Source organism: Podarcis liolepis (assembly GCF_965112155.1).
Source record: "Podarcis liolepis genome assembly, chromosome: 3".
NCBI classification, from domain to species: Eukaryota; Metazoa; Chordata; class Lepidosauria; order Squamata; family Lacertidae; genus Podarcis; species Podarcis liolepis.
In genome coordinates this window covers 61496630-61520200 of record NC_139557.1, presented here as the reverse complement: position 1 = coordinate 61520200, position 23571 = coordinate 61496630, and the positions used below count along the sequence as shown (strand labels likewise).

The 23571-nt window shown below is 39.2% G+C and overlaps 1 protein-coding gene across 50 annotated transcripts in view; it reads right to left on the bottom strand.

Annotated features, from left to right (window-relative positions):
• EYA4 (EYA transcriptional coactivator and phosphatase 4) overlaps positions 1 to 23571 on the bottom strand; it is a 110834-nt gene that overhangs the window by 5664 nt on the left and 81599 nt on the right. For 21 of the 50 annotated variants that reach the window (XR_014524851.1, XR_014524852.1, XR_014524855.1 and 18 more), the window contains 8 exons: positions 16638 to 16774; positions 15900 to 15983; positions 12650 to 12739; positions 6083 to 6141; positions 5828 to 5988; positions 3824 to 3938; positions 2944 to 3065; positions 1778 to 1878 (listed from right to left, as the gene is read on the bottom strand). Coding sequence is in view for 20 of the 50 variants with exons in the window: in XM_083498126.1 (XP_083354252.1) it covers positions 1778 to 1878; positions 2944 to 3065; positions 3824 to 3938; positions 5828 to 5988; positions 6083 to 6141; positions 12650 to 12739; positions 15900 to 15983; positions 16638 to 16774 (869 nt within the window). In the remaining 30 variants the exon portion in view is untranslated. Of the gene's footprint in view, positions 1 to 7; positions 977 to 1777; positions 1879 to 1914; positions 2016 to 2943; positions 3066 to 3823; positions 3939 to 5827; positions 5989 to 6082; positions 6142 to 12649; positions 12740 to 15899; positions 15984 to 16637; positions 16775 to 23571 lie in introns of those variants that run through there. The other 29 variants (XR_014524845.1, XR_014524846.1, XR_014524853.1 and 26 more) reach the window with 3 other exon arrangements.

The following is a 23571-nucleotide window of genomic DNA, read 5'->3' as shown; positions in this document are numbered from 1 at the left end:
CTGTGTTAGTTAAGGGGGGAAAGGTGAGGAGAAATGAACAATATATTTGACAAATCACCCCCCAAAACCACCATTATTTATATTTGCTTTCAGAGTTTAAATGAACACCAGAGAATTATCCTGATTTTTCTTAGTAAGACAGCGAAGAAAAAGTCAGACCCAAATAGATATGAACTTACAGTAAGGACCATAGGTAAACTCAATTTTCTTTCTATTGAGAGTGAACGAAAAATAACGCTTATCAATTATGAATAGTTAAGAGGTGACAATTTCCAATGGAAAATTATGTATTTCTCCCCTGCAAGGAGATGCACAAAGTTTATGTACAACTGGAAGCTGTACTTTCCATACGCAAAGCTTATGCGCTTGTTATTATGTATGCGAGCACACCTTCAGAAGCTACCTGTGGAAAAGCTAGTGATCCAACTTTTCAGTTGTGGACATTACATGGGAGATGTGTTTTGCCCCACAAGTGAAAGATTTAGTTTTACATTATCATTGCGGACCTACTCGCAGTGACCCCTGTCCAGGGAGCAAGGCCTAGTAGCTCAAGAAGGTGAACAAACTGGGCAAGACAATGTTCTGGGATTTGAAATTGGCCACTATTGATTCGATATGCAGGTAGGATTTGGCTTAGGCATTGGTTGGATATCCTTCTCAGCCTCCTGGTGGAGGGCTGAGGCATGCCAGGGTCGGTTCTAGGATTAATGGGTCCAGTGCAAGAGTTGTGAAATCAAATCTCGGTAAATAAAACATTGCAAAAATGTTGTGGATACATAATTTGGACTTTAAGGACCTTACTTTCATTATGTTCAGATCTATTTGTGAAGAATTTGCATTCATTTATTCTTCCACAACTGTTCATGCAAGCAACGGGTACAGTTAGAGGAAAGCATGCCAACCATAAAGTAAAGAAACCAATCACCTGATTTTCTGGGGAAAAAACTACAAGACAATCCCAGCACCTGTACTGCATCTATATGAAGCAACCATTTGGAACCAGCATGTATAAGTTAATAAAACCACTATAGCTAAAGAGCAAAACCCACAGATGCTATCTGTTATCAGAATGATATGTCTCCTTAGATTCCCCAAGTCTAGGATAGTGTGGGCTATTTCTGGTTAAAGCCCAAAATGTATTTAATAAAGTTTATGCCTCATCTACATTGCTGTCAATTATTCTGAAATGTGACGAATATTGAAATCTCCAGCTAGGTTTTTTTTTTTAATGTGCACTTATTATTGAGTTGTCAAATGTTCATATTGCAATTACTTCACATATAGCAGAGTAAGTTCTTGGTGGTGCTTTTGTCTTCTATAGAACTTCTATGGGTGAAGCTGTCCCTCTATGGAAGGAAGCTAATTACCTTTTATTCATGCTTTTCAGATACATTTTACTTTGTGACAGCTGAATTTGGCATTCCTTCTATTGGTTTTCCACATCTGCCAGATAACCTTTTGCATGCCTTCATCAAATTTCAAAAGCACCCATTTTATTATATATTACTTGTATCTTATGTACGCTTATTATATCTGAAGCCACTTAGTTCTTTTAAGATCTATGATCAATATCCATTTTGATTTATCTCCAAATCATGCAAGTCATCATAAAGAATATGCTCGAATCCAAATGGTTTAATTTGTAGGTCTTATGTTTCGGGCTTTTGGCATCTAACAACTTCAATTACTTGCCAATGTGCCACACTAACAGAAATGCAAACAGAGAAGCTTGCATCAATATCTACGTATCACACCGACATTTCATGAGACAGGTTACCTTTTTTGCTGCCTGTTCTTCTTCTACACCATCCCCAATTACAACATATACTACTTTTCTGCCAAACCTTTGCATTATTCGTTCAAAGCAACTTTCTTTTCCTGGAAGATAAATGAGATACAGTTGAGAGATATTACCTGGTTAGCTGCATGCTCCTCATCTCGGCCATCTCCAATCACAACATAAGTTATGTTAGTGCCAAACCTGGACACTATACGCTCAAAACAGCTTTCTTTTCCTGAAAAACAATGCACTACTTATTGGAGCTATCAAAAACAGGCATCACAAAGATCTACAAAAGATAGGAGAGTCCTGTAAAAAGCTAGGAGTGTCTAAAACCCACATTTTCACACCAATTTGGGCTTGTGGCTGTTTCTCAGATAAAGCTAAAGGTGTGCGGGGTGGGGAAAATTACTTTGCTTTATCTAATGATAAAGTTTGCTACTGCAAGAAACATTACATATGAAGGCCACTTTCCTATGGAAAGAACACCATGACTTTGGTTGGAGTACTGTGGGTGGTGGAAGGAGATGTTGATTGTGTGAGGCTATGGTGTTCAGTACAGTGCTGGGGAAGCACCTGTACAGAATCCGCCTTTCTTTTACTAAGCCAGTTGGAGCAATACTCAAGTGGTCCTCAACTGCGGGGCTTTTCTCAGTCTTTGTTTCATAGTAGCTTTCACTTTATTTGTTTATTTATATCTACCTGCTGCTACCATTTGATATGGGACTCCCAAGAAATCTGATATGGCTTTCAAGCATGGACTCTGCTGGAGCCTGACTACCCACACAAATGCAGGAAACTGTCTGGGGACTGAAGATCAAAGCCTTCCATCTCCAGACACAAAAATGAAGATTGCCTACCCATCCCAAGAGGATGGGGATCTCCCAAAATTTAGCTGCCCTCCTCCTGTCAAGGAGCTTTAAACTTCAAAGCTCACAACTCCAATGTTTTCAAGCATAAGTGGATCATTTTCACAATGTTCATGAAACTGATATGCAATTCTGTGCATTACCTGTAACTAAGTATGCCAACTAATGTTGGTCCTCATCAGAATTGAACAAATTGCTTAGTCCAACCAAAAGAGACAAAGTATTGGCAGTAGTAGGGGAAAATTGAGACCCATCCACAAAACAAGGAAAGACTGGGAAGACTAATTTTCTTACCTATTTTAGTTGCACTGTAAATATTTTCAATAGGAAATGCACCTCCTAAACTATACAGCAGGACTTTTGCAAGGGCTGGTATAAGTTGAGTTGTTGTTACCAAAACATTTACACAGTTACTCCTATGAGAAAAGACACAGCATAAATCCATATAATGATAAAAAGTTTCTCTAAAACAAGTTGGTTACATGCCTTATTACTGCAAAACTGTTTCTTTCCGTTATCAGCAAAAGCCTTGCAACCAAAGCTTATTTAGATACTGAAACAACTCTGATAATACTATGATGAAAAATTATTAGTCCCTTTGTCCTATATCTTCACTATCACTTAATTCCCTTCTGTAGAATAGTTTGCAGATCAGCAGAGGGGTGGGGGAATTAGCATACGCTGATGTCATTTTTGTGGCTCATTTGGAAAACTACTGCAACCTTTTGATGGCCCAGCATAGCATATTGGCATCTGTAGGAGTTTTCTCTGCTAAGTCTAACTTCATGTTGATATTTTCATTGAGAATGAAGTGGGGAAGGATAAGGTTAAATCTCTGCTCTCCACATGCAGCAGTGTCAATAAAAATAACCCTGTCACTGTAATTAATGTAATTGCAAGTGATACAATTAGTGTCGCATATAGTTAGACCTTCAGTGGGAGAACATATGTGCTGCACAGAAAAGGACTAAGGGTTAATCCTCGGCAGCTTTGGATACGGATGGGGGAGAAGTCTTGTATAAAAACCTGGAGCAACCCAATATAGACAATTTTTAAGTGAGATAGCTGCCTTCCTAACAGTTCTACTAAAATATCAGCTTGCCTAAAAAATTACTTTTGCCTTGCTTCAGAAAGCTATTTTGCAACTGGCATTTAAAATTAAACACATACTCACCTTGTGCTAATAATTGATAGTGATTTAAGTGCATTTGTTAGCCAGGAGTCAGTGAGAGCTTCAATCTCTGCTCTTAACTGCAGCCATGCATCTCTTTTTGCAGGGCCAAGAAGTCCTGATATACAAAAGAAAATGTACACATTTTAAAAATGTTACTTTATTTTACTCTGGAATGGACCTACCTCCATATAACTATAACTGATACAGGATGGTCTATAACTGTAACACCATAATAAATAAATAAATAAAATTAAATATCCTACCTATGCCATATCTTTCTCTGACTGTAGTCACTGGTATCAGGGCTTTTCTATGGACGCCTCTACACCAAACCAGACAAAAATCACCACCTAAAGTTCTACTCCACCCTCACAACTTCAAATCTCAACATCCATTTAAAACACACACAAAATCACCCTACTAACTTAAGACCAGTCAATCCCACACACCTCTCCACCACTACCAACTCATAACCATCCCAAGTAAATCTATACAATCTGAAACCCACCAGTTTCACCTGGTAACTATACCTTGAACCTCTTCACAGAGCATTCCTCAGTTTTTCTAACAACCATGTATACCCTGAGGTGCTCATCATATATACAATAAAGAATAGATAGCTACCAACTCTGGCTAGCTTCTCAACCCAGCTGAAGGTCCCCACTATCTGGCATTCACCTGAGCATAGGTGCAGTTCCCTGCTCTTATCCAGGAGTCCCTCCCATACACACCACAAGCAACCACTAAACTAAAAAGGGCGTTGCCTTCGCAACTTATGTATCCAGACATGAATATCCAAGAAGATGGGGTGGTCTGCTTGCCTGTGGCAGCGGGCTATTTATATTTAAATGGGGCAGGAAGTTCCCAAACAGTCTAGAGTTCAGCATAATTTCCTCCGCTTGGTGGTTCCCTGGTAGATGTTGCTACTCAGCAGATGGTCTCAAGCAACAAAGCAAGTGTTGAGGGTTATCAGAAGCCAGGATGGTCAGGTTATTAAGGGATTAATCTCCACCTGTTTCCATTCTCCTCATTGGCAATAAAATCCAGTGTGCCAAGTCCAGCATCCTTCCTGAAAGCAGCTATTCACATGTAGATCTTCACTGTCACTTAATCCCCTTCTGCAGAATTGTCTGCCGTTTGAAATTATTTGCAGGCAAAGTGTGTAGTGTTGCAGGAATAAGACTCAGCAGAGTAGAGCTAAAGGGGCAAGCCCAGTCTCCTGCACATATATGCATGAGTGAGGCATGTATAGGGCTACATAGTAGAGCCTCAGGTGGTGTATACCACTTTAGACAGCAGGTGTGAAATAAAGGGCTGTAGCTCAGTGGTAGAGTATCTCCCTCACAAATAGAAGGTCCCAAATTCAATCCCCAGGATCTCCAGGTAGGGCTGGGAGAGACTCTTGCCTGAAATACTGGAGAGCTGCTGCCCATCAGTGTAGGCAATACTAAGTCAGATGGACCAACAGTCAGACTTAGTACAAGGCAGCTTCCTATGTTCCTAAAAGATGTGGGTGTTCCCCCAACAAACATCCCATGTAAATAGCTCATTCCCTGTACAAATAAGATAAAAAAGCACATTAGAAAAAGGCTAAGAGATGTATGGTGCGGGAAACGCTACAGGAGTTGATAGTTCAGAATGTGTAGTTCAGTTCCAAACTGCAGTAATAAATGCCTTAATGAATATAGGATTACAGAGTTGGAGGGAGAGCCTTATAAGTCATCTCAGTGCAACTGCCTGCTCAGTACAGGAAATTCAGGACTGGAGCATCCCCAACAGACGGTTGTCCAGTCTTCTGCTTGGAGACTTCCAGTGAAGGACCAACTTCCTTCTCTTTCCTTATTTGTCCAATTTTCTTGTATAAATACAAACCAGCAGATAGCTCAGATTTTTTTCCAACCCCCCCCCCGCCCAACAGTAAGATGAATGGGAGATTATAATTCTCTTTCAGAAGAATTTTAGAGTATAGATGTTACGGACATTTCTAAATAATTAAACTCTTACCTCCTACATTGTTCTTGTAAGTATTATATAATTCTTTTACTCTTCTGTAACGGAATGCCAGCTTCCTCATCCAGTCAACTCCTCCTCTTACACCTGTTGGCAGACAAAGGTTTGCACTACTTGCAGCTGCATGGAAGCCATCAGTTGCAAAACTGTAGGTACTGCAAACACCCAAAATATGCAAAAGTGAATACTTTTTACTTCCTATAAAAATGTGCTTATGTAATTCTTTTTTTAAAAAAAGGCATTGCTTACCTTAGGTCTTGTCCATTGTCATCTGACGAAACGTCATCTATATGTACTTGATCACATTCCTGTTGAAAAAATATTTCTTTAAAAATAACATTTGATATCTTGTTTGCAATATTTACATAATGTGGCAGAGTTCTAAGACATTAAAAGATCTTAATACTGAGTAGTACTTGTACTGCCAGAAGATGGCAGAATATGCACATTTAAGGTCTCACAAGCAAGGCTACTATTCTTTTCACAGAATCAGCCCCAACAACTCCTTCCAAACTGGGGTGTTCCTGAATTAATTGCTGTACTTGGAATTCTAGGTTGCTCTGGTAGCCAAGAGCACTTTCAACCCTTCCATATAGTGAAAAGGCTACAACCTTACTACATCAAGATTTAATGCTCTTTCAGCAATTGCTTCAAAACATGCTTACTGTAATGACAGCTGAAAAAAACCTTTTTTTTTAAAGGCTGGTGAGGCTACCAGGTTTATTGCACCAGAGACTTTGGGGTGTGTGGGGTGTGGAGGGAATAAAAGCGACTGGTGATACATTTTCAGGTTTTATTTCTAATTTTCTTTTTTTAATGTTCCATAGGTTTACTAATTCTGAAGGTCACTTATATTAACCCGTTGAGAGAAATAGCCAGGTTTCCCATAAATAAAATTCCACAATCTCAAAAGTAGACCAGTTCAGAACAGATTAGGTCTAGTTATACTCAGCTGTGTCTGAAATTCTTGTTTATATATTTTTCAAGCAAATGTTAAAATTTGAATTAAAATATGTGTTTTGCAGGGGAGGGGGAAGTGAAAATGCTTTGAATCTGCAAAGGGGGAAATTTATGGGGAAAATCGGTAGTACAGAGTTATGGCAGATTTTGTAGCATTTAGCAATAAAGGTCTCATATTTATGGGTTATATTAAAAATCAACACTTCCTCTCAGGAGGGCTGGTGTTCCCAAGATGCTCTTTTTCTTCCTACTACAGATTCAGCTCTCCTGGAACTTAAAACAATATGCCCTCCAAATGTAGGTATAGGCATGGGAACATCACCATGAAGATGGGTTCTAACTAAGTGGGAGACAAGGATCAGCCCCAGCTTGCTTTGCCACTCTTTGGCACCAACTTTATCTGTTTAGTTTGCTGCTGCTAGATTACTGATGGGGCCAGCATGTAACTCCAGTGCTTAAAAGCTTCTACTGGCTGCCCATTTGATCCCAAGACAGGTGTCTGAAATGCCAATGATTAAGTGATATAAAGGTAAAGGGACCCCTGACCATTAGGTCCAGTCGTGGCCGACTCTGGGGTTGCGGCGCTCATCTTGCTTTACTGGCCGAGGGAGCCAGTGTACAGCTTCTGGGTCATGTGGCCAGCATGACTAAGCTGCTTCTGGCGAACCAGAGCAGTGCACGGAAACACCGTTTACCTTCCCGCCAGAGCAGTACCTATTTATCTACTTGCACTTTGACATGCTTTCGAACTGCTAGGTTGGAAGGAGCTGGGACCAAGCAGCGGGAGCTCACTCCATTGCGGGGATTTGATCAGCAAGTCCTAGGCTCTGTGGTTTAACCCACAGCGCCACCCGCGTCCCATTAAGTGGTATATAAATGCCTTAATTAATGTCCTTTTTCCATTGTGGGAATGTTTGTTTCAGGGATAGGGTCTCTCTGAGAACTGAATAACTGACTTTCTCTTATATTGAATCCTGTAGATTGCTATATAAAGTTTTGATTTGGCAATATGGTCCAGCACCCTCTGGGAAGTTTTTGTGAAACACAAAAAGGGAATGTATCAATGAAGGCCTCTAACAACATAGAAGGCATTTACCACTGGTTTGCCCTGCTGCTCTTCCCAGCGTTAGGGCGCTCTTTAGAAGGCTCTCTCCCCAGCTGAATAGTCTGGCTGTTATGTACTGGTGTAAAGTGTTGAAATGGCTATTAAGATTCACCACAACTGAATGGGAATACAAGTCCCAGATCCAACTATCATCAGATTTTTCTTCTTCCATCCAAGTCCCAGTTTCCTACCAAACTAGTCCTGCCCTGTTTCTCTTCCCTTAGCATCTGCTTCCTCTATCACCTTTCCTATGTCATCTTTCTCCTCTTCTCTTTCCCTTGGCCCTCTTGCCTCTCGCTGTCTAGTTCCATCTCACCCTTCTTTCTCTCCCCATAGACATGGCCCATTACACTAGAAGCTGTACGGAAACCTGTCCGTACCTGAAACAGGTGAATCCTTGTGCAATAAGCATTTTTATGGGTTTCCCTACCCTTCATCTGGCAAAACCCCCACTTTCTCACATCCTTCACTATCATTCAGTTGTGTGTGTATATAGTACAGCCGGACCTTGGTTTTTGAACAGCCTAGTTCTCAAACATTTTGGCTCCCGAATGCCACAAACCTGGAAGTAACTGTTCCGGTTTGCAAACTATTTTTGGAAGCTGAACTTCTGATGGGGCTTCCGCTTGGCTGCAGAAGCTTCCTGCCAGAAGCCGCATTTTGGTTTCCAAACATTTTGGAAGTCGGACCGACTTCCGGGACAGATTCTGTTCGACTTCCAAGGTACGGATGTAGTTATATAAGCTTTTGTTCATATCTAAGTGCACGTAGTCATTTCTAATATTGTTCAGTATCTAATATGTTTGACAATCATTGTTTTTGGGGGTCTTTTTATTTCATTTGCTTCCTGACCTTGTATTTTCTTTTAGTTGCATGGCTTCCCCAAGCACTGCAAAAAAGGCATAATTTGGGTAGGTGAGTGAGCTGCCAATGGTAAACTCACAGGAAAGTTAGCACAATAGTCTTGATGTTTTCCCACAAGGATCTTGCACCTCACAATCCTCAAATACCTCTTCCCATTAGCATGTGTACACAGGCTCTGCTGGTTGCTGGTGGTTCCTGCTCCTTCCTCTTCAGTCACTCACTCCCATACAATCTGCAGCATCCTTTATCATTTGCAGGGCTAGGAAACTCCAGTGAGGTAGTCAAGATTACAGCATCCACAACTCCTCCTCCTCTCTTAGTTCTAGGAAGGGAGCTAACCTCTGCCTTATCCCTTAACTTACTATCTTTTCTCCAAACCTACACCAGCTGGTTAGGACCGTTTCTGTTGTGGAATCACATAGTTCTTCCATGTTGGTAGCTCCTGCAATATCCCACCCTAGCATTCTCTTTGCTTAATGACATGCAGTCATGAGAAGAGTGCTGGAAATGGCTTTTTGGCTAGTAATGTCACAAAGGCACTGAAAGCTTTGAAGTGCTTCCCCCTATCTGGTTCTTTGGGATAAAGGCTTTAGAGCAGCTCTGTCCCATACAAAAGGTTGCAGGGTGGTGCTCAATGCTAGTCCTCATCAGAGTAGACCTACTGAAAATTAAAAGACAAACAACTTAGGTTCATTAATTTAAATGGGTCTATTCTGAGTAAGACTGAGCTGAATACAATCCATTGATTCTCTGGACATGGCCTATTATCATTCTATCCCTCTTAGTTTTTTCCGTGGTACCTCTCTCACCAACACCAGTGAGGATAGGAGAACATGCAGGCATATGGAACATCAGTATGAAAAATTATTATGTAAGACAGAAGTTGTATAATATATAGTCTTGCTGCTAGAGTACAGTAGTGGAACATTCACTGTTAAAATCCCAGTGATAAATGTGAGACAATTTAATTATAAAAATAGCAATGAAGGAGTTATTTCTCTGCTCATATGCTTCTTTTTTTCGTGTTCTGAAAACCGCTATCTTGAATATATGATGTGGATCAAAAGTACCAGGGAAATTATTTTCTCTCTATTTTGCCTTGTTTTTTGTTTGTTTGTTTCTGAAGGAATGCTCTATACCATAGGAGCCAACTCCTAGGGGCTGTGGAGGATTTGGCCCCCACAACAAAATATTTGAGGGGGCTGGGCCCCCACAAAGTTTATGGGCATTCCCATTAAAATGGTGCATGTGCAGTGTGTCATGTAATCGATTATGTGGGCCAGGGGCTGGGCTTACCTGCGCCCCCACAATATTTTATTCAAGTTGGCACCCCTGCTCTATAGGATTATCATAGGATGAAAAAAGTGGGTTGCCTAATTTTTCACCTTCTGTGGTGCTACGGCTCAACCTTTTAATACATTACTTTGTTACCTACTTCCTGTTATGCATGGCTGAACATTAACAGGAATGTGTTAGATAATAGTTCTTGTGCTCCATGCACATGCTTCCCCCAGATTTATTCTCAACTCAATTATTACCATTTTCGCAAGGTAACAAGAGAAAAATCTGCAAAATAAATAAATAAATGCAGTAGTTTGCATCAAGTCCCAGATGAGCCGTCTAGAATTTAGGCTAAATTCCTAAATGTACTTGGACCTGCAGAATTCTACTGAAGTTAGCACTGTACATAGTTCATTCAGTATGTAATCCAAGTGCTTTTAGGACATCAGCCTAAATTAATTCCCTCCCATTCCCAGTGGAAATGAACAGGCTGCTAGCATAACATCAGGGTATTGTTGTTTGATTGTAATAGAGATGGGATAAAAATGGTAAAAAAGCTCTCTGTTAATTTTAATTTTAAGGTAAAATACCTTTCAAAACAGCTACAGAACTGGCTATACTCAAGTCACAGTGGACCACTGGCTGTGCAAGTTCAAAACTAAGAAAGATAAAATATATTTTCCATTACTGTGTGTTTACAAATTCATGTACAATAACTGATTTTGACTGCAGTAACATTAACTTAATTCATGTCTCAGTGCAACGTTCCTTGCAGGAATGTTCAGAACTTGACATTTTTACTAAGGAGTGCAAAACCTACGGATGACCCACAAAAATGATCCTTTTGGAATTGTCAGTAATTTCATTATCCAATAAAAACAATGACTCACTGCAGTAAAAACAAAAATCCTATTATGTAGCAGATCTGAGAAGTTACAGTCTTGAGGGTGAACAACAACTCCCATTCACCATTATCTGCTGGAATCAAGAGTAAAATTGGTATGGATTATCTTCCAAGCATACGAGAAATGTCTTCCCTGATAGTAAAAAATGCAGTGTAGGTTGACTATATTCATGATTTACAATGAGATATATATGAAACTTACTTGCACTTATCAGTACAACTTCTAAATATAACCTAAGCAAGCAATTACTTTAAAATATTTTCATACAGCTCATCATAAAACTGCCACAAGCAACAGAATCTTTTAACACTAAAGAAAAGATTATTTTATTTTGCCTAAAAGGGATTCATATTCTGTAATGTAATCTCTTTGAATAGGTCACTTCTGGCTTTTTCCAAGTACTGCATCAACTACATCTTCAAATTATCTTACTAGCAAAGTAACATTTAATGAAATGACAAGAATTTAAAAAGTGGGCTAACATGGAGTAGGACTTTCATTAATCAGGAGTGACCATTTACATCTCTGAAGAGTCACTCACTATGGGAGGACCCATGTGTTGATAGGTGTCATAAGAATATTCATTCAAAACACAGGTAAATAAAATCTTCCCTTTTTATTTTCAGAGCTTGCCACCTCCTGTTCAGGAAGAATACTGAATGGACTGGTTCACACAACACACTAAACCATACTTTAGTGAGATGTGTGAGCAAGAAGGAGCCGCTGTGACCCTTGGACTCACTTGCTCACCCCTTGCCTTCCTGTATGCATGTGAGAAATCCAAGCAGCTTTTTTCCAGTTTGTCTGAATATCAGCTTGTCCTGCCACCCAGACCAAGGACTGTGGTATAAAACAAACTCTGATCAGTTCCAAAACAAACCAACACAGAAATTCTGTTTAGTTGAACAAGCCAAGTGAAGGTAAAAACTGCCAGAGTTCTTATCCTGGCCATATGGGAGGAAGGGAACATGCAATCCAGAGATTAGCAGCAACTCCTTCCTGCTCATGCACATCTCACTAAACCATGGCTTAGTCTGAGATGGAAATTTAGCTATCATACTGCTGTAGAAGACAATTATACTGAAATGTAAGAAATCTGTCTCTGAAACAAGAGATCCATAATAAAGTATAATATTGTCACTTAAAAACTGTAAATTCTTGCTAAATCCAGAAGCCACAGCACTGAATAATTGAGAAAGGTATTTCCTTTGAAAAAGTAGTTTGGTAGAAGTTTTCAGAAGAGATAGGGAAGAGAAAAAACAACCACCAAGGATTTAAACACAAACTAAATACTAAGAGGTCCCCTTCACCTTTTTTTTTCTTTTTAAAAAGCAGGGTCATTTTTAAATTCACTTAGATAAGCATATTTGGGCCAGTGGAATAATCCAGTTTTTAACTGAGATCTTGAGATACTTAAACCCTCCATTATAGATTGTAAACCTGAAAGTTGCAGTTGTAATTTCTGTATACAGCAGTACCTAATTGTAGTAGGTACTTGGCAATTAATAAATATCACTGTCAGCTATCATTCACTATCAAACACTTCTGCCAGGCTAACAAGAGAAGAAACCCCTGACAAGGCGATATACGCTACAAACCTACTTCTGTAAGATTTGATTTCTAGCTACTGATAACTTGGAGTAAACAAGGGGTTAGATGCTAGGATACAGGTAGGCTAATATACATTCTTTAGATACATACCTCTAAGTCATTGAAAAATAAATGTGTATCTGCAAGATTAAAAATCATTTCTTCCATTCGAAGTCCAAGAGTCACTGCCACAGGTGGATCCTTGGGGAGGAAAATAGAAAGAATATGGATTTTCTTAACATGTTATGAGTAGATTAAACTGAACTCTTAAAAGTGGTAATTCTGTGCATTATGTACGTACATGCCCTGTAGACTGAAAGAGATTTATTTGCATGTAATTATGGCCAGAAATGGTATAATTTACTTTTAGATGCAAATATAAATAGATATCTACACAACAGAAAAAGTCTACTGATAATGTATGTTAAGCACCTCGGAAGCTAATGTCACATGAATGAGACATGAATTATAAATGCAAACAATCTAGTTTACTTAAAATACAATAATTGTATTAGAACTATAAATCTTTTATTCTATGCGAAAATGATGCAGAGAAAAGAAATTAAAGAACCATTAATTTGAGATCTCAATGTTGAAGTAGTGACAGCGCTGTCTGGTTTGAAAACATATCTAATTTCTTTTGTAAGACTAAAAACAATGCTCAAAAAAATTAAATTACTAACAGAGTATTCCTATCTAGGGGAAGGATGGGATTGCTTCCAACCTCCCTTGCAGTATTAAAACACACCACAACTGGAAAAATGCATTATCATAGCAACAGCTTTGCATTGTTGAGAGCCCACTGCTAGTATAAGGCTGGGGGAGAGGAGCTAGGGGCATGGGAGGGGCATGGTTGAATCCTACTCTCACTCAGAGGTCAGGACCCCTATGATGACATGTTATATGTGCAAAAGAGGAGTCATTACAAAGTCACATGTTCTGTTTCAACAAATGGCAACCCAGCACTGCAGGGGTTCTGACCCAAGGTAAGAGTTCAGGTTTTGAGGTTCACCACTGTGAAAGTAAGGGTTAATTAATTCCCTCTAAAGCTGCTAGGGTAGAGATGATGCCTCACAAATAGGATTCTTGTCTACAATTCAAAGAAAAGGGATGAGTATATGCAGATAATTCAAGCACTTAAGATTCTGAAGAGTATCTCATACTCCCTACTATTTGAGGATTTACTGGCCTCTTACCACATGGGAGTTAGCAGGTCCAGTATTTTCCTCTCACATGTGGGAAAACAGCTGGCAGAGGAAATGAAATTTTATTAAAGATGGAGAAGAAATGAGTTCTAAACACTGATTTTGAGATGTTCCTGATGACTCAAATTTTGCCTTTATTGGAACTCCTGTTACAGCAAGTGCCTGCTTATGTCCAAACCACTTGTGCATTGATGGACTGGTTCTTTTTTTAAAAAAAGTCCAAATTATACACACAAAATGTATAAGTATGGTGCATATGAGAGTCCCATGCTTTACTATATTTCTGCATCACACACACCCCTCTAATTTTTTTGTGAAATTATATGCACTGTTTTATGCTTTTGTATATAACGGTTATTTATTTTATTAATGTATTACATTAGTATCCCAACTTTCCTCCATGGAGCACAAGGTGGTAACAATAGGCAACAACGTGCTGAGGGGCAGTGGCTGGCCCAAAGTCATCCAGTGAGCTTCATTACCTGTATACAATAATGTTTATAATAACTGCTATAACAATGCCTGTATATACAAAACAATGTATTGCTTGTATATTTAGTGGGATTGGGGATGGAGAAATGTGGTTATTGTTGATGCCAAAGAGTAAGGTAGGAATTGGGGGGGGGATCCTAAGAATAACAGTCAATGCTTTATTTTGGGGATCAGATAGAATTTTTCTTGTGGTCATTTAAACATTTATTAAATCAGTTTATTTTGTGCTGAATAATACACGGGGCTGATGTAGGAGCAGATCACTTCAGTGGAACATTGCAGAAGCTTTTATTTCAAGGTGGGTGCCAATCACGCATGAAGCAAATTTCACATGGTTGCAGCTATATGATAAATATGATGCATGAAATGACCCTCAGTTTAAAATAAAGTATGAAATCAAGTTAGGAAGAAGCCGAGAAACAAGTGTTGTAATTATATTCAGTAGTGAAATATAAGAGAGGTTGATGCTGCAATTCTGAATGCACTTAGTAAGGAGTTGAGCTCAGGGGAGGGGGACTTACTTCTGAGAAAATATGGTTAGAATTGCACTGGAAATCTGAAGCATGGTTCTGCATTATTACCCTCCCCATCCCTGTAAGCCGTTCCCCCCCACCCCCCGATGTATTGTTGATTAAAAAAACCAAACAAAACACTTCTTAGTTCATTGGTTCTTGAGAACATGGCACTTAGCCAGAGATTGCCAGCATTGCAAGAGAAGCTAGATCAACTATAACACTTCCCTATATCAAAATACAAATGCCTTCGGTTATGTTAGCAGTGGGCATAAATTGGAGCCAGACAGTCTGTCTGTGGACTTCTGTGCTAGATTGGGCCATCTACTAGTGAATGCCTCTTAGGAGACAAAGTAAAAATATCTCAGGAGAACCAACACTTATAGTTTTGAGGAGCCAGGCTGAGGAAAGGAGCCTGAATCCTTTCAAAAGACTGTCCCTCTCTTAATGCCAAAATTAAAGTGGTTTAATATTATGTAGTGGCATCAGGAGAAAAGCTTTAAATATTCCCCCCAATACAACTAAATAAGGACATGTACTAATAAAGCTCCTTTATATGGTACCCTTTTTTCAAATTACACTGGGGCACAATTTGAAAAGTAATAAAATTAATAAAATTGTCTTCCCTAAAATCTCTGCATTAGGCTTAAGAGAATATTTCTTTACACTGATGCTATGCAGACTCTCTCTAACTAGTAGAACTTCATTTTAAGAGATAGGTGGACTGCAGAGTGTTTCCTCCAGACACTACCCATATGCAGAATACTTAGAATATGTATTTTATCCCTGTGCTGAAACTGTCCTCAAACATTTAATAACATTGAAAGAATTTATCCCACGCCAATGAGCCACAAAAAAACCAGGTAGCCTTGGCAATAATGGAATCTTGAGTTTCTGGATGCACAGGCCTGGGGGTGGGGAGCGGAAGCAAAATGGAGCTGCCGGAAGACACAGACAGGAGAAATGCCCTATGAAGATACAAGGAGCACCAATACAAGAATATGAAAATGTCACCAAATTCTGTGAGGTTGTTGCAAGGTTCAAAAATCATGATTCACAAGTGGATTAACAGTTGCAATACACAAAAATTGTATCACAACAAAAGCAACTTGTAGGATTAGTGTTTTGAATTTGAATTTATGAGTCACATACCTTTCCATATTTTTGTGCATAAGATCCTGTAAGAAGTGAATGGAAGACAATGATAGTTTCATCCAAATCCCAAACAAATACGCGCTGAAACAGAGGCATTGACAAACATCAATGGACATAAAACAGTAGGAAAACCAAAGACAAGTTATAATCCCCCAGCAGACAGCACAGAACAGAAATAATTGGAAGAAACCACCAATATACAGTGGTACCACGGGTTACATATGCTTCAGGTTACAGACTCCACTAACCCAGAAATATTACCTCGGGTTAAGAACTTTGCTTCAGGATGAGAACAGAAATCGTGCTCTGGCAGCGTGGCGGCAGCAGGAGGCCCATTAGCTAAAGTGGTGCTTCAGGTTAAGAACAGTTTCAGGTTAAGAATGGACCTCCGGGACGAATTAAGTACTTAACCCAAGGTACCACTGTATACTGGTTGGAACTGTCTGGTTGTAGCAATTTGCACGGATGGGACAAACAGCACCTTCTTAACAGTAAAAAGGAAGTCCTAGAAGATACAGGCTGAAATGTAACTATTTTATTTTGAAATAAAATAAACACAAGTAAAATAAATATTCTAAATTAGATAACTCATTAGGGTATCAGGAAATTTATTGATGCATCTAGGTAGAGCAGGAAAGTTTAGTGCAGCCAGTACAGAGAATGCAGAGCTACGTTTAACACAACCATGTCTTAATGTAGTTGTTGTTGCTGCTCCTGCATTTCTCAAGCACATACCTCCAAGTCACTGTCAGGAGGGGGTGATGGGTTATTTTTCCGCCCTCTGCCCCTTGATTTTGACCCAGAACTCCTACACGTCCTTTCATCCAGATCTTTGATTGGTGTTGAAGGGCTCTGTACAGTGTCAAACTCTCCTGCAAACAAAACAATTAATGAAAAGGCAATGTTATTTTTAACATAACATAAAAGACTCCTATATGCTTTTTATATTTACCACTGCTCCCCTCCCCAAATTTTTAAAGTGCCCCCAAAGTTCTGAAAATGGGAATTTTGTTTTACCTGTAAATTACTTGTTCTTCCTAGTGAAGACAGGCCCTTCTCAGTGGTAGCTCCTAACTTATGGAACTCCTCCCTAGGGACATGTGATTGGCACCAATGAGTACCAGTCTTAAAAAAAAAAAGCCTTTAAATCCCACTTCTTCCAATTGGATTTTAGTTATGTTATTTTGGTAGTTGCTGTTTTAAGATTAGTTCTAATCCATTTATTTAAAAAAATTCTTTGATTATTTTATGTTAGGGGGTAGGGTGATGACTGCCTTACTTTCACTAGAAAGAACAGTAAAGGTATGAGCAATTTAAAAATGAGTCTACTAATGGTGGTAGGGCAGTATATTCATTCAGATGTACAAGAACAGTTCCATTCTATGGTAGTACACATTCTTTCTATGCTCTTCAAAAATCACTCTCACAGAACATTTTGCGCTACCTGCCTTCTGAAGTTGGCCTCTGTAGAAGGCCAAGTACCTTGTAGAACAAGCCTAAGTAACCATTCAAAAAGAGAATTCTCTCTTCTGAGACTTTATGAATAGATGTCAAGGTGAGTTTCTTTAAAGGCATGTGTGGAAGAGGTTCAAGGCAAGCTGCTATGAACACAGACAAGGCTCAAAATGGAAATCTGTACTGTCAGTGGCGGAGCGGGGAATGGAGAGCAGGAGGGGGCGGGGCTGGTGCATGTCCTGGGGGTGTGCTGCGCCGCCCGCAGGGGCGTGGCGTGGCGCCCAGCACGGGTGGGGGGCAGCCGTGATGGCACCCCACCGGGATCGCGCTGCTGGGGGCGGTGTGCTCCCCCCCCACTCCTCTTCCTCCGCCAGTGTGTACTGTACAGCTGATGAAGTTTCCAGAACCCTATACTTTTGTGGGATTGTGGGACCTGAAATTATCATTTTTAAGCTTATAAATCTGAAACAACAGCAAGCTATTAATGAAAGGCCTTTCTGAATCCCAGATTGCATAAGTAATAATCCTTCCACGGTAGAAACTGTAGAGGAAACTCTTCCATATTACTAGCACTAGGAAATAAAGATTCAACAGGGTTTATTAACTGTTTATTGAAATTACTGTATCATTCCTTTCTGTGTTCAAAATAGGACAACCACCCCTTTATATCAGTTATAAAATCTGAAAGTTCTCCTGGAAGCCAACAGACACAACAGTGTTAGAATATCAGAACAACTATTTGTGAGTAGTTAAATAGAACATTTCTGGGTGCAGAAATGTCTCAGTTGCGCACAGTGACATAGTAAACAAAGCAAAGCGTAGAAAGAAAGAAAGCTGAAGATGGTGGCTTTGATTGCTTTTTTTCCCTCCAGTGGCAGAAACAACTAACAGGAATGGACAGGATTTAATCAACATGTTTCAAAGGATGGGGCAGATTAAACAACTTTGGGGTTCATGCTGGTTCTCAGTGCTGCAACTCACAAGCTTAACATACTAAGTAATGTGTAGTACAACAATGCTGTTGTACTGAAAGCCTAGGGTTAGTTTACTTAATAAAAGAGTTTATTATCAGAGCAGAGTGTAGAAACAAACTTGCACACAGATTCCTCTTATCCTGCGCATGCCCAGACGCCGAAAATTGCGCCTGCACAGAAGTGATTTCCAGCGCTGTGGACATGCGCAGAGACGATTTCCGGAGCAGCGGAAGAGAGTCCCTGCACTGCACTGATTTAGCACAGCATGCAGGGACTCACCAAGCAGGTGGCTCAGTTTGGGGGCACCTCATGGGCCGGTTAAGCGACCCTCATGGGCCGCTTCTGGCCCATGGGGCTTAGGTTGCAGACCTTTGCACTAAACAGTTCAAGAACCTGCCTCTAAATGGTGAGGAAGGGGCAGAGTGAGACCCTGAGGCTCAGTTTCATTGGGCAACTAAAGTTTTGGTTGGTGCACATGAACCGCATGATTGTGTGACTTGCTCTTTCTTTGCATATATACACAATTCTAATATACATAAGTAGTCAATCAATGAGATAACTGTTAAAACAATCAAAGTTGTACTTTTAAGTCTTTGCTAAAACATCACACTAGCTGATACGCAAGGAGGAACTTGGTTAAACATGAGTTTGGCGGACATTTCTGATGACTAGACACCAATAACTTATATTTATAGCTACAAAACCTATGATGTCTGCAGTAGCTTTCTATAATTGGTAAACTTTATGGAAAAGCAGTCATCCATGGCATAAATATTATCAATATGTTATTTAAAGTACTGAAAGGATGGAACTTTCCACATAAGAAAAAAGCTATGAACAGAACAAATACCACAGTCCCAGTTTGTCTACAGGGCAATCACAACTTCTTGCACTATACTATTTAACTAGGCACTATGTCAAACTTCCCCAGGTCGAAACAGCAATAATAATACACACTTGACTTTCCAAATGAAACAAAGCATACCAGAAGGAGGTTATGAGGTAGTCTGTGAACTTTTTCAATGACCCAGAGATATAGTTTTGTGGTTAAAAGCATAATATAAGGCTCTGAAAATCTGTGTGGCTATGATTATGTGGCAGAATCCTGAGAATCTCAACTTTCTTGTTTAGCTCAGGCAACTGTGGATGAAAAAACTTCGAAACGAGATGGCAGCTTTTGTTAAACAGAAAACAGATATGTATATGGATTCCGTAGACCAGAAGTAGGATTTGATTGTACAGTACCTCTTTATAGGGCTCAGTTCCTATCTTTCTCCACATACTTTCTATTTTCCCCCTAGCCTAACACCTTCTCCAAAGTTTCAAATTCTGCAAAAAACAAACATCTAATGCAAACAAATGCGCAACTATACAATTTCAATGCACAAATCAAAGTGAGCATGAAATATGTCCAAAAGGAATAATTATCAAATGCAGAATTTAGATTTTCTGAATGCAGAATTGCAGATTATACTGCTCCATAAATAGGGCAATGACTGCAATAATAATAATAATAAATCATTTCCAAAAAGAAACAATAATTTAAGCCACTTGAATGGTATATAGGGATATAACTTATACAACTTTTCAACTTGTGTCACCATTATAAAGGTTTTAAGAAGTAAACATAAACATTTCTAAATAAGATTGCAGCCCACTAATAGAAATTTTAATTAATTAACCATATGAGTTTTAGTCAATTTGTAGATTCATCTATAAATTAAATTTGCAAATTGGTAAAATCAGTATTTATTGAGCATGAAACATGTTTTCTCCATTTTTAGATGACGCATACATGCTGTAACTTAGAAGAGATGTTCTTCCTGTGTATGGGAAACAGGAAAATCCCTCTTTTAAGATGGTACTTCCTAAACATAGTTCTTATAATAACAATTAGTTTGACATCTTTTAAAAAACAAATCTGCTTTCTGATTATCAGTTGCAACAGTATGTTGATTAAAGGCTTTTAATTAATCTGACTGATTTAGTAACCAGGACTGTAAAATGCATCTAGCTTCTTTTGACTAGTAAATATGTACAAGTAGCATTATCTACCTTGTATGTAGTCAGACTGTCCCAGAGAACAAAATACTTCCATGCATGAATTCAGCATTATATGTAGTTCTCTGGTTGCTTCATTCATTAGCCCAAACCTATTTAAAGATGTAGTTTGATATAAATCTCCTTTATTTATTTATTTATTTATTTATTTAGACACTTTCACTCTTCAGTTAAAAAAAAAAAATCAGAGCAGATGGAATCCAAAGGACCCCAAGGGCTCCTAGTCCTCTGCAACAAAAAACCAGGGAGAAATGTAAGTATGGCAGAGTACAGAGCTGAGCCTGGGTCTGTGTGGTCTACCATATTGACATATGCGAGTTTATCTATTCATCTATTTGTACAATAACTTACATTTGCCATGATAACATAATAATAAGGCAGAAGTATATATATTCTATGCTTTTCAAAACTCAAATAGCACTTGCACCTGAAATATAAGCTTGCCCACTCACTTCCTATTCTCTGTAGTGTTGAAGTGATCATGCAACACTTGCCACAGTGTCACACCCACTCTGAAAATACACCACATGCCTCTATCCTTCTGTACCACTTTAAAAATACACTCATCTAAATGGAATGCAATGTTTTGAATGTGCAAACCATGAACCTTTAGTACAGTTCTCTATCGTGCAATGCAGAACACTGCGAAAACTTTCACACTAGCTTGTTCATTCTTAGTTTCAAAGAATCTGATATAAGAATACAAGTTTTGTCATTAAAATATGTGCTAGAATGTATTTTGTTACAACTAATTCTATCACATACACAGTGAACATAGTTCCTTCTTCTAATATGTCTACTATGGAGAGTTTCTATATGTAAGAAATGAAATAAAATAGAATGGTAATCATTAGTAGCCAAAATCGCAGCTGCTGTGTGTAGTATTTGTTTATTCCACCTATAAAGAACTATTATGCTCAGAAGAGTGGTCACTATATTGTATTTGTGTGCACATGCATGGTCAGTAATTCAAACATTATCACTATATGCTCATGTAGGGGGAAAAAGGACCATTGGTACTTACAGTGAAAGGGATTTCTTAGGCCTATTGGAGCTGATGTCAAGGATGGGTCTGTGTTTGTTTTTCAGTTTTTCAAACACGACTGAGCAAAGCAAGAACGAGGACTCAGAGAGTCACAGACTGACTCCTTTTTGGTGCAGGCAAAATAGAAAAATAGACACAAACCCATCCTTTAACATCAGCTACAACAAGCCTAAGAGAATACCGTATTTCAAGGTGTATTTCAAACAATGAACCTGATGTCTGCTAAATGCTCAGAAACAAGACCTTCTTGGATGCTGGGAAATAAGAGAGGTTCTGGTAGAAAAGTCAAGTCTCTAGACAGGGCAAGTGTGGGCCTGGCTACAACAAAATGTTGTGCCAGTTAATTCATACTTTATGTACCCTCCACAACTCCACATTTCTATGTTACCTCTCATTTTATCTTCTCTAGTCTATAAACTGTCCTGCCATTTCTCCCATTCTACCTCTGTTCTTGCCTGGTCTCCACTGACATTTTGAATTCTACTCTCTGAAATAGCCTCTTGGTTTGTCTCAATTGCTTCTTGCCATCTCTTCCTCCTTTGCATCATCTGATCTAGCTTCATTTATCTTGTGTCTCTTTGTTCACATCTTTCCCCAACCTACACTGGTTCCTCATCCAACTTTCTTCTGCCATTATACTTAGCCTGGAGTTTGTGAAATTGCTTTAAGAAGCCTGATACCAACTTTTTTATGGCAAAAGAATTGCAGAGGCAATCATCCATGTACAGTAGTGTTTTAGCCTTTTGCGGGAGGGGGGGTGTTCCTCCCTCAGGCTCCTTTTCACCAGATTTTTTTGTACTGCTGCAAACCTCAGGACTTTGTCAAGCCTGCTGGTATCTCCCTCTTGTGCCTGGCTGGTGCTACATAAGCACTTATGCCTGAACATCCCAGGGCATCCTGTTCCATATGGAAGCCCCATAAGGAAGGCAGCGCTGAGGAATCTCCGTGCATAAATCATAGAATCATAGAGTTGGAAGAGACCACAAGGGCCATCGAGTCCAACCCCCTGCCAAGCAGGAAACACCATCAGAGCACTCCTGACATATGGTTGTCAAGCCTCTGCTTAAAGACCTCCAAAGAAGGAGACTCCACCACACTCCTTGGCAGCAAATTCCACTGTCAAACAGCTCTTACTGTCAGGAAGTTCTTCCTAATGTTTAGGTGGAATCAATAAGATTGCAGTGTTGGAACAAAGCGTTTCCTTTTCTTAGGCACTGGTGAAAGTTTTCAGACAAGCAGAACTTGTACAAAAGAGACTGATTCCATTCAATCTGCAACCAAAACTGGAAGCAGAATATTGTCATTGAACTTCAAGAAATTTGTGAAGAGTTTTTAAATGATTTCTGAGTCAAAGCTGATATTAGCTTGGGAATATCTGATTTGGGGTGGTTACTGCTTTAGGGAAGATAGTGTAAATGTTTCAGATCATTGAAGAAGAGATCAGACATAACTTAGCAATGAGCCTATAGAAAAAAAGGACAGACATTTAAAGAAAACAAAGTTTCTTATGAGAAATTACACATGAAATGGTTGCTATACATAGGTTTTACATAGCAATACAGAAGTTTCCAAACTAAGGTAGAGTGCTGTTCAAAGGCAATGCTGAAAAAGTGGGCATGTCAGTCCAAGGATATAAAATCTACACAAAGCAGTAGGAAAGGTGTATTGAGTATGTGTTGTTCTATACATAAAGAACAAGAGTCCAACATACTAGGAAAGTTCCAAGGGATATACTTATTTACAGAAACAATGTGGGTTGAAATGCCAAACCCAAAGTGCAATTTAGTACTGGGAACATATCATCATCTTTCACCAAAACTCTGAGGGTGATTTTGAGATGAAGAAAGAAATCAAGGAGGTAGCCAAGCGAGAAAATGTTGAAATAATGAGCAACTGGAAATATAACAGGAATGGAATGTAGCAGGAAAGACACAAGTCCAAGAAGGAGCAAGCATATTTGACAAAAGCCTACAAAAGGCAAGAAGCATTTTAAAACTGCAAGTGTTTTCCAGATCAGGAGAACTAAACTCTAGCAAAAAAAAAACAACCCAATAATTAATTTTAAGTCTACTTAGGAGCTTTCAGTGAAAGGCTATGTATGCTTATTTGAAAAAAAGTTCCACTGCATTCAGTG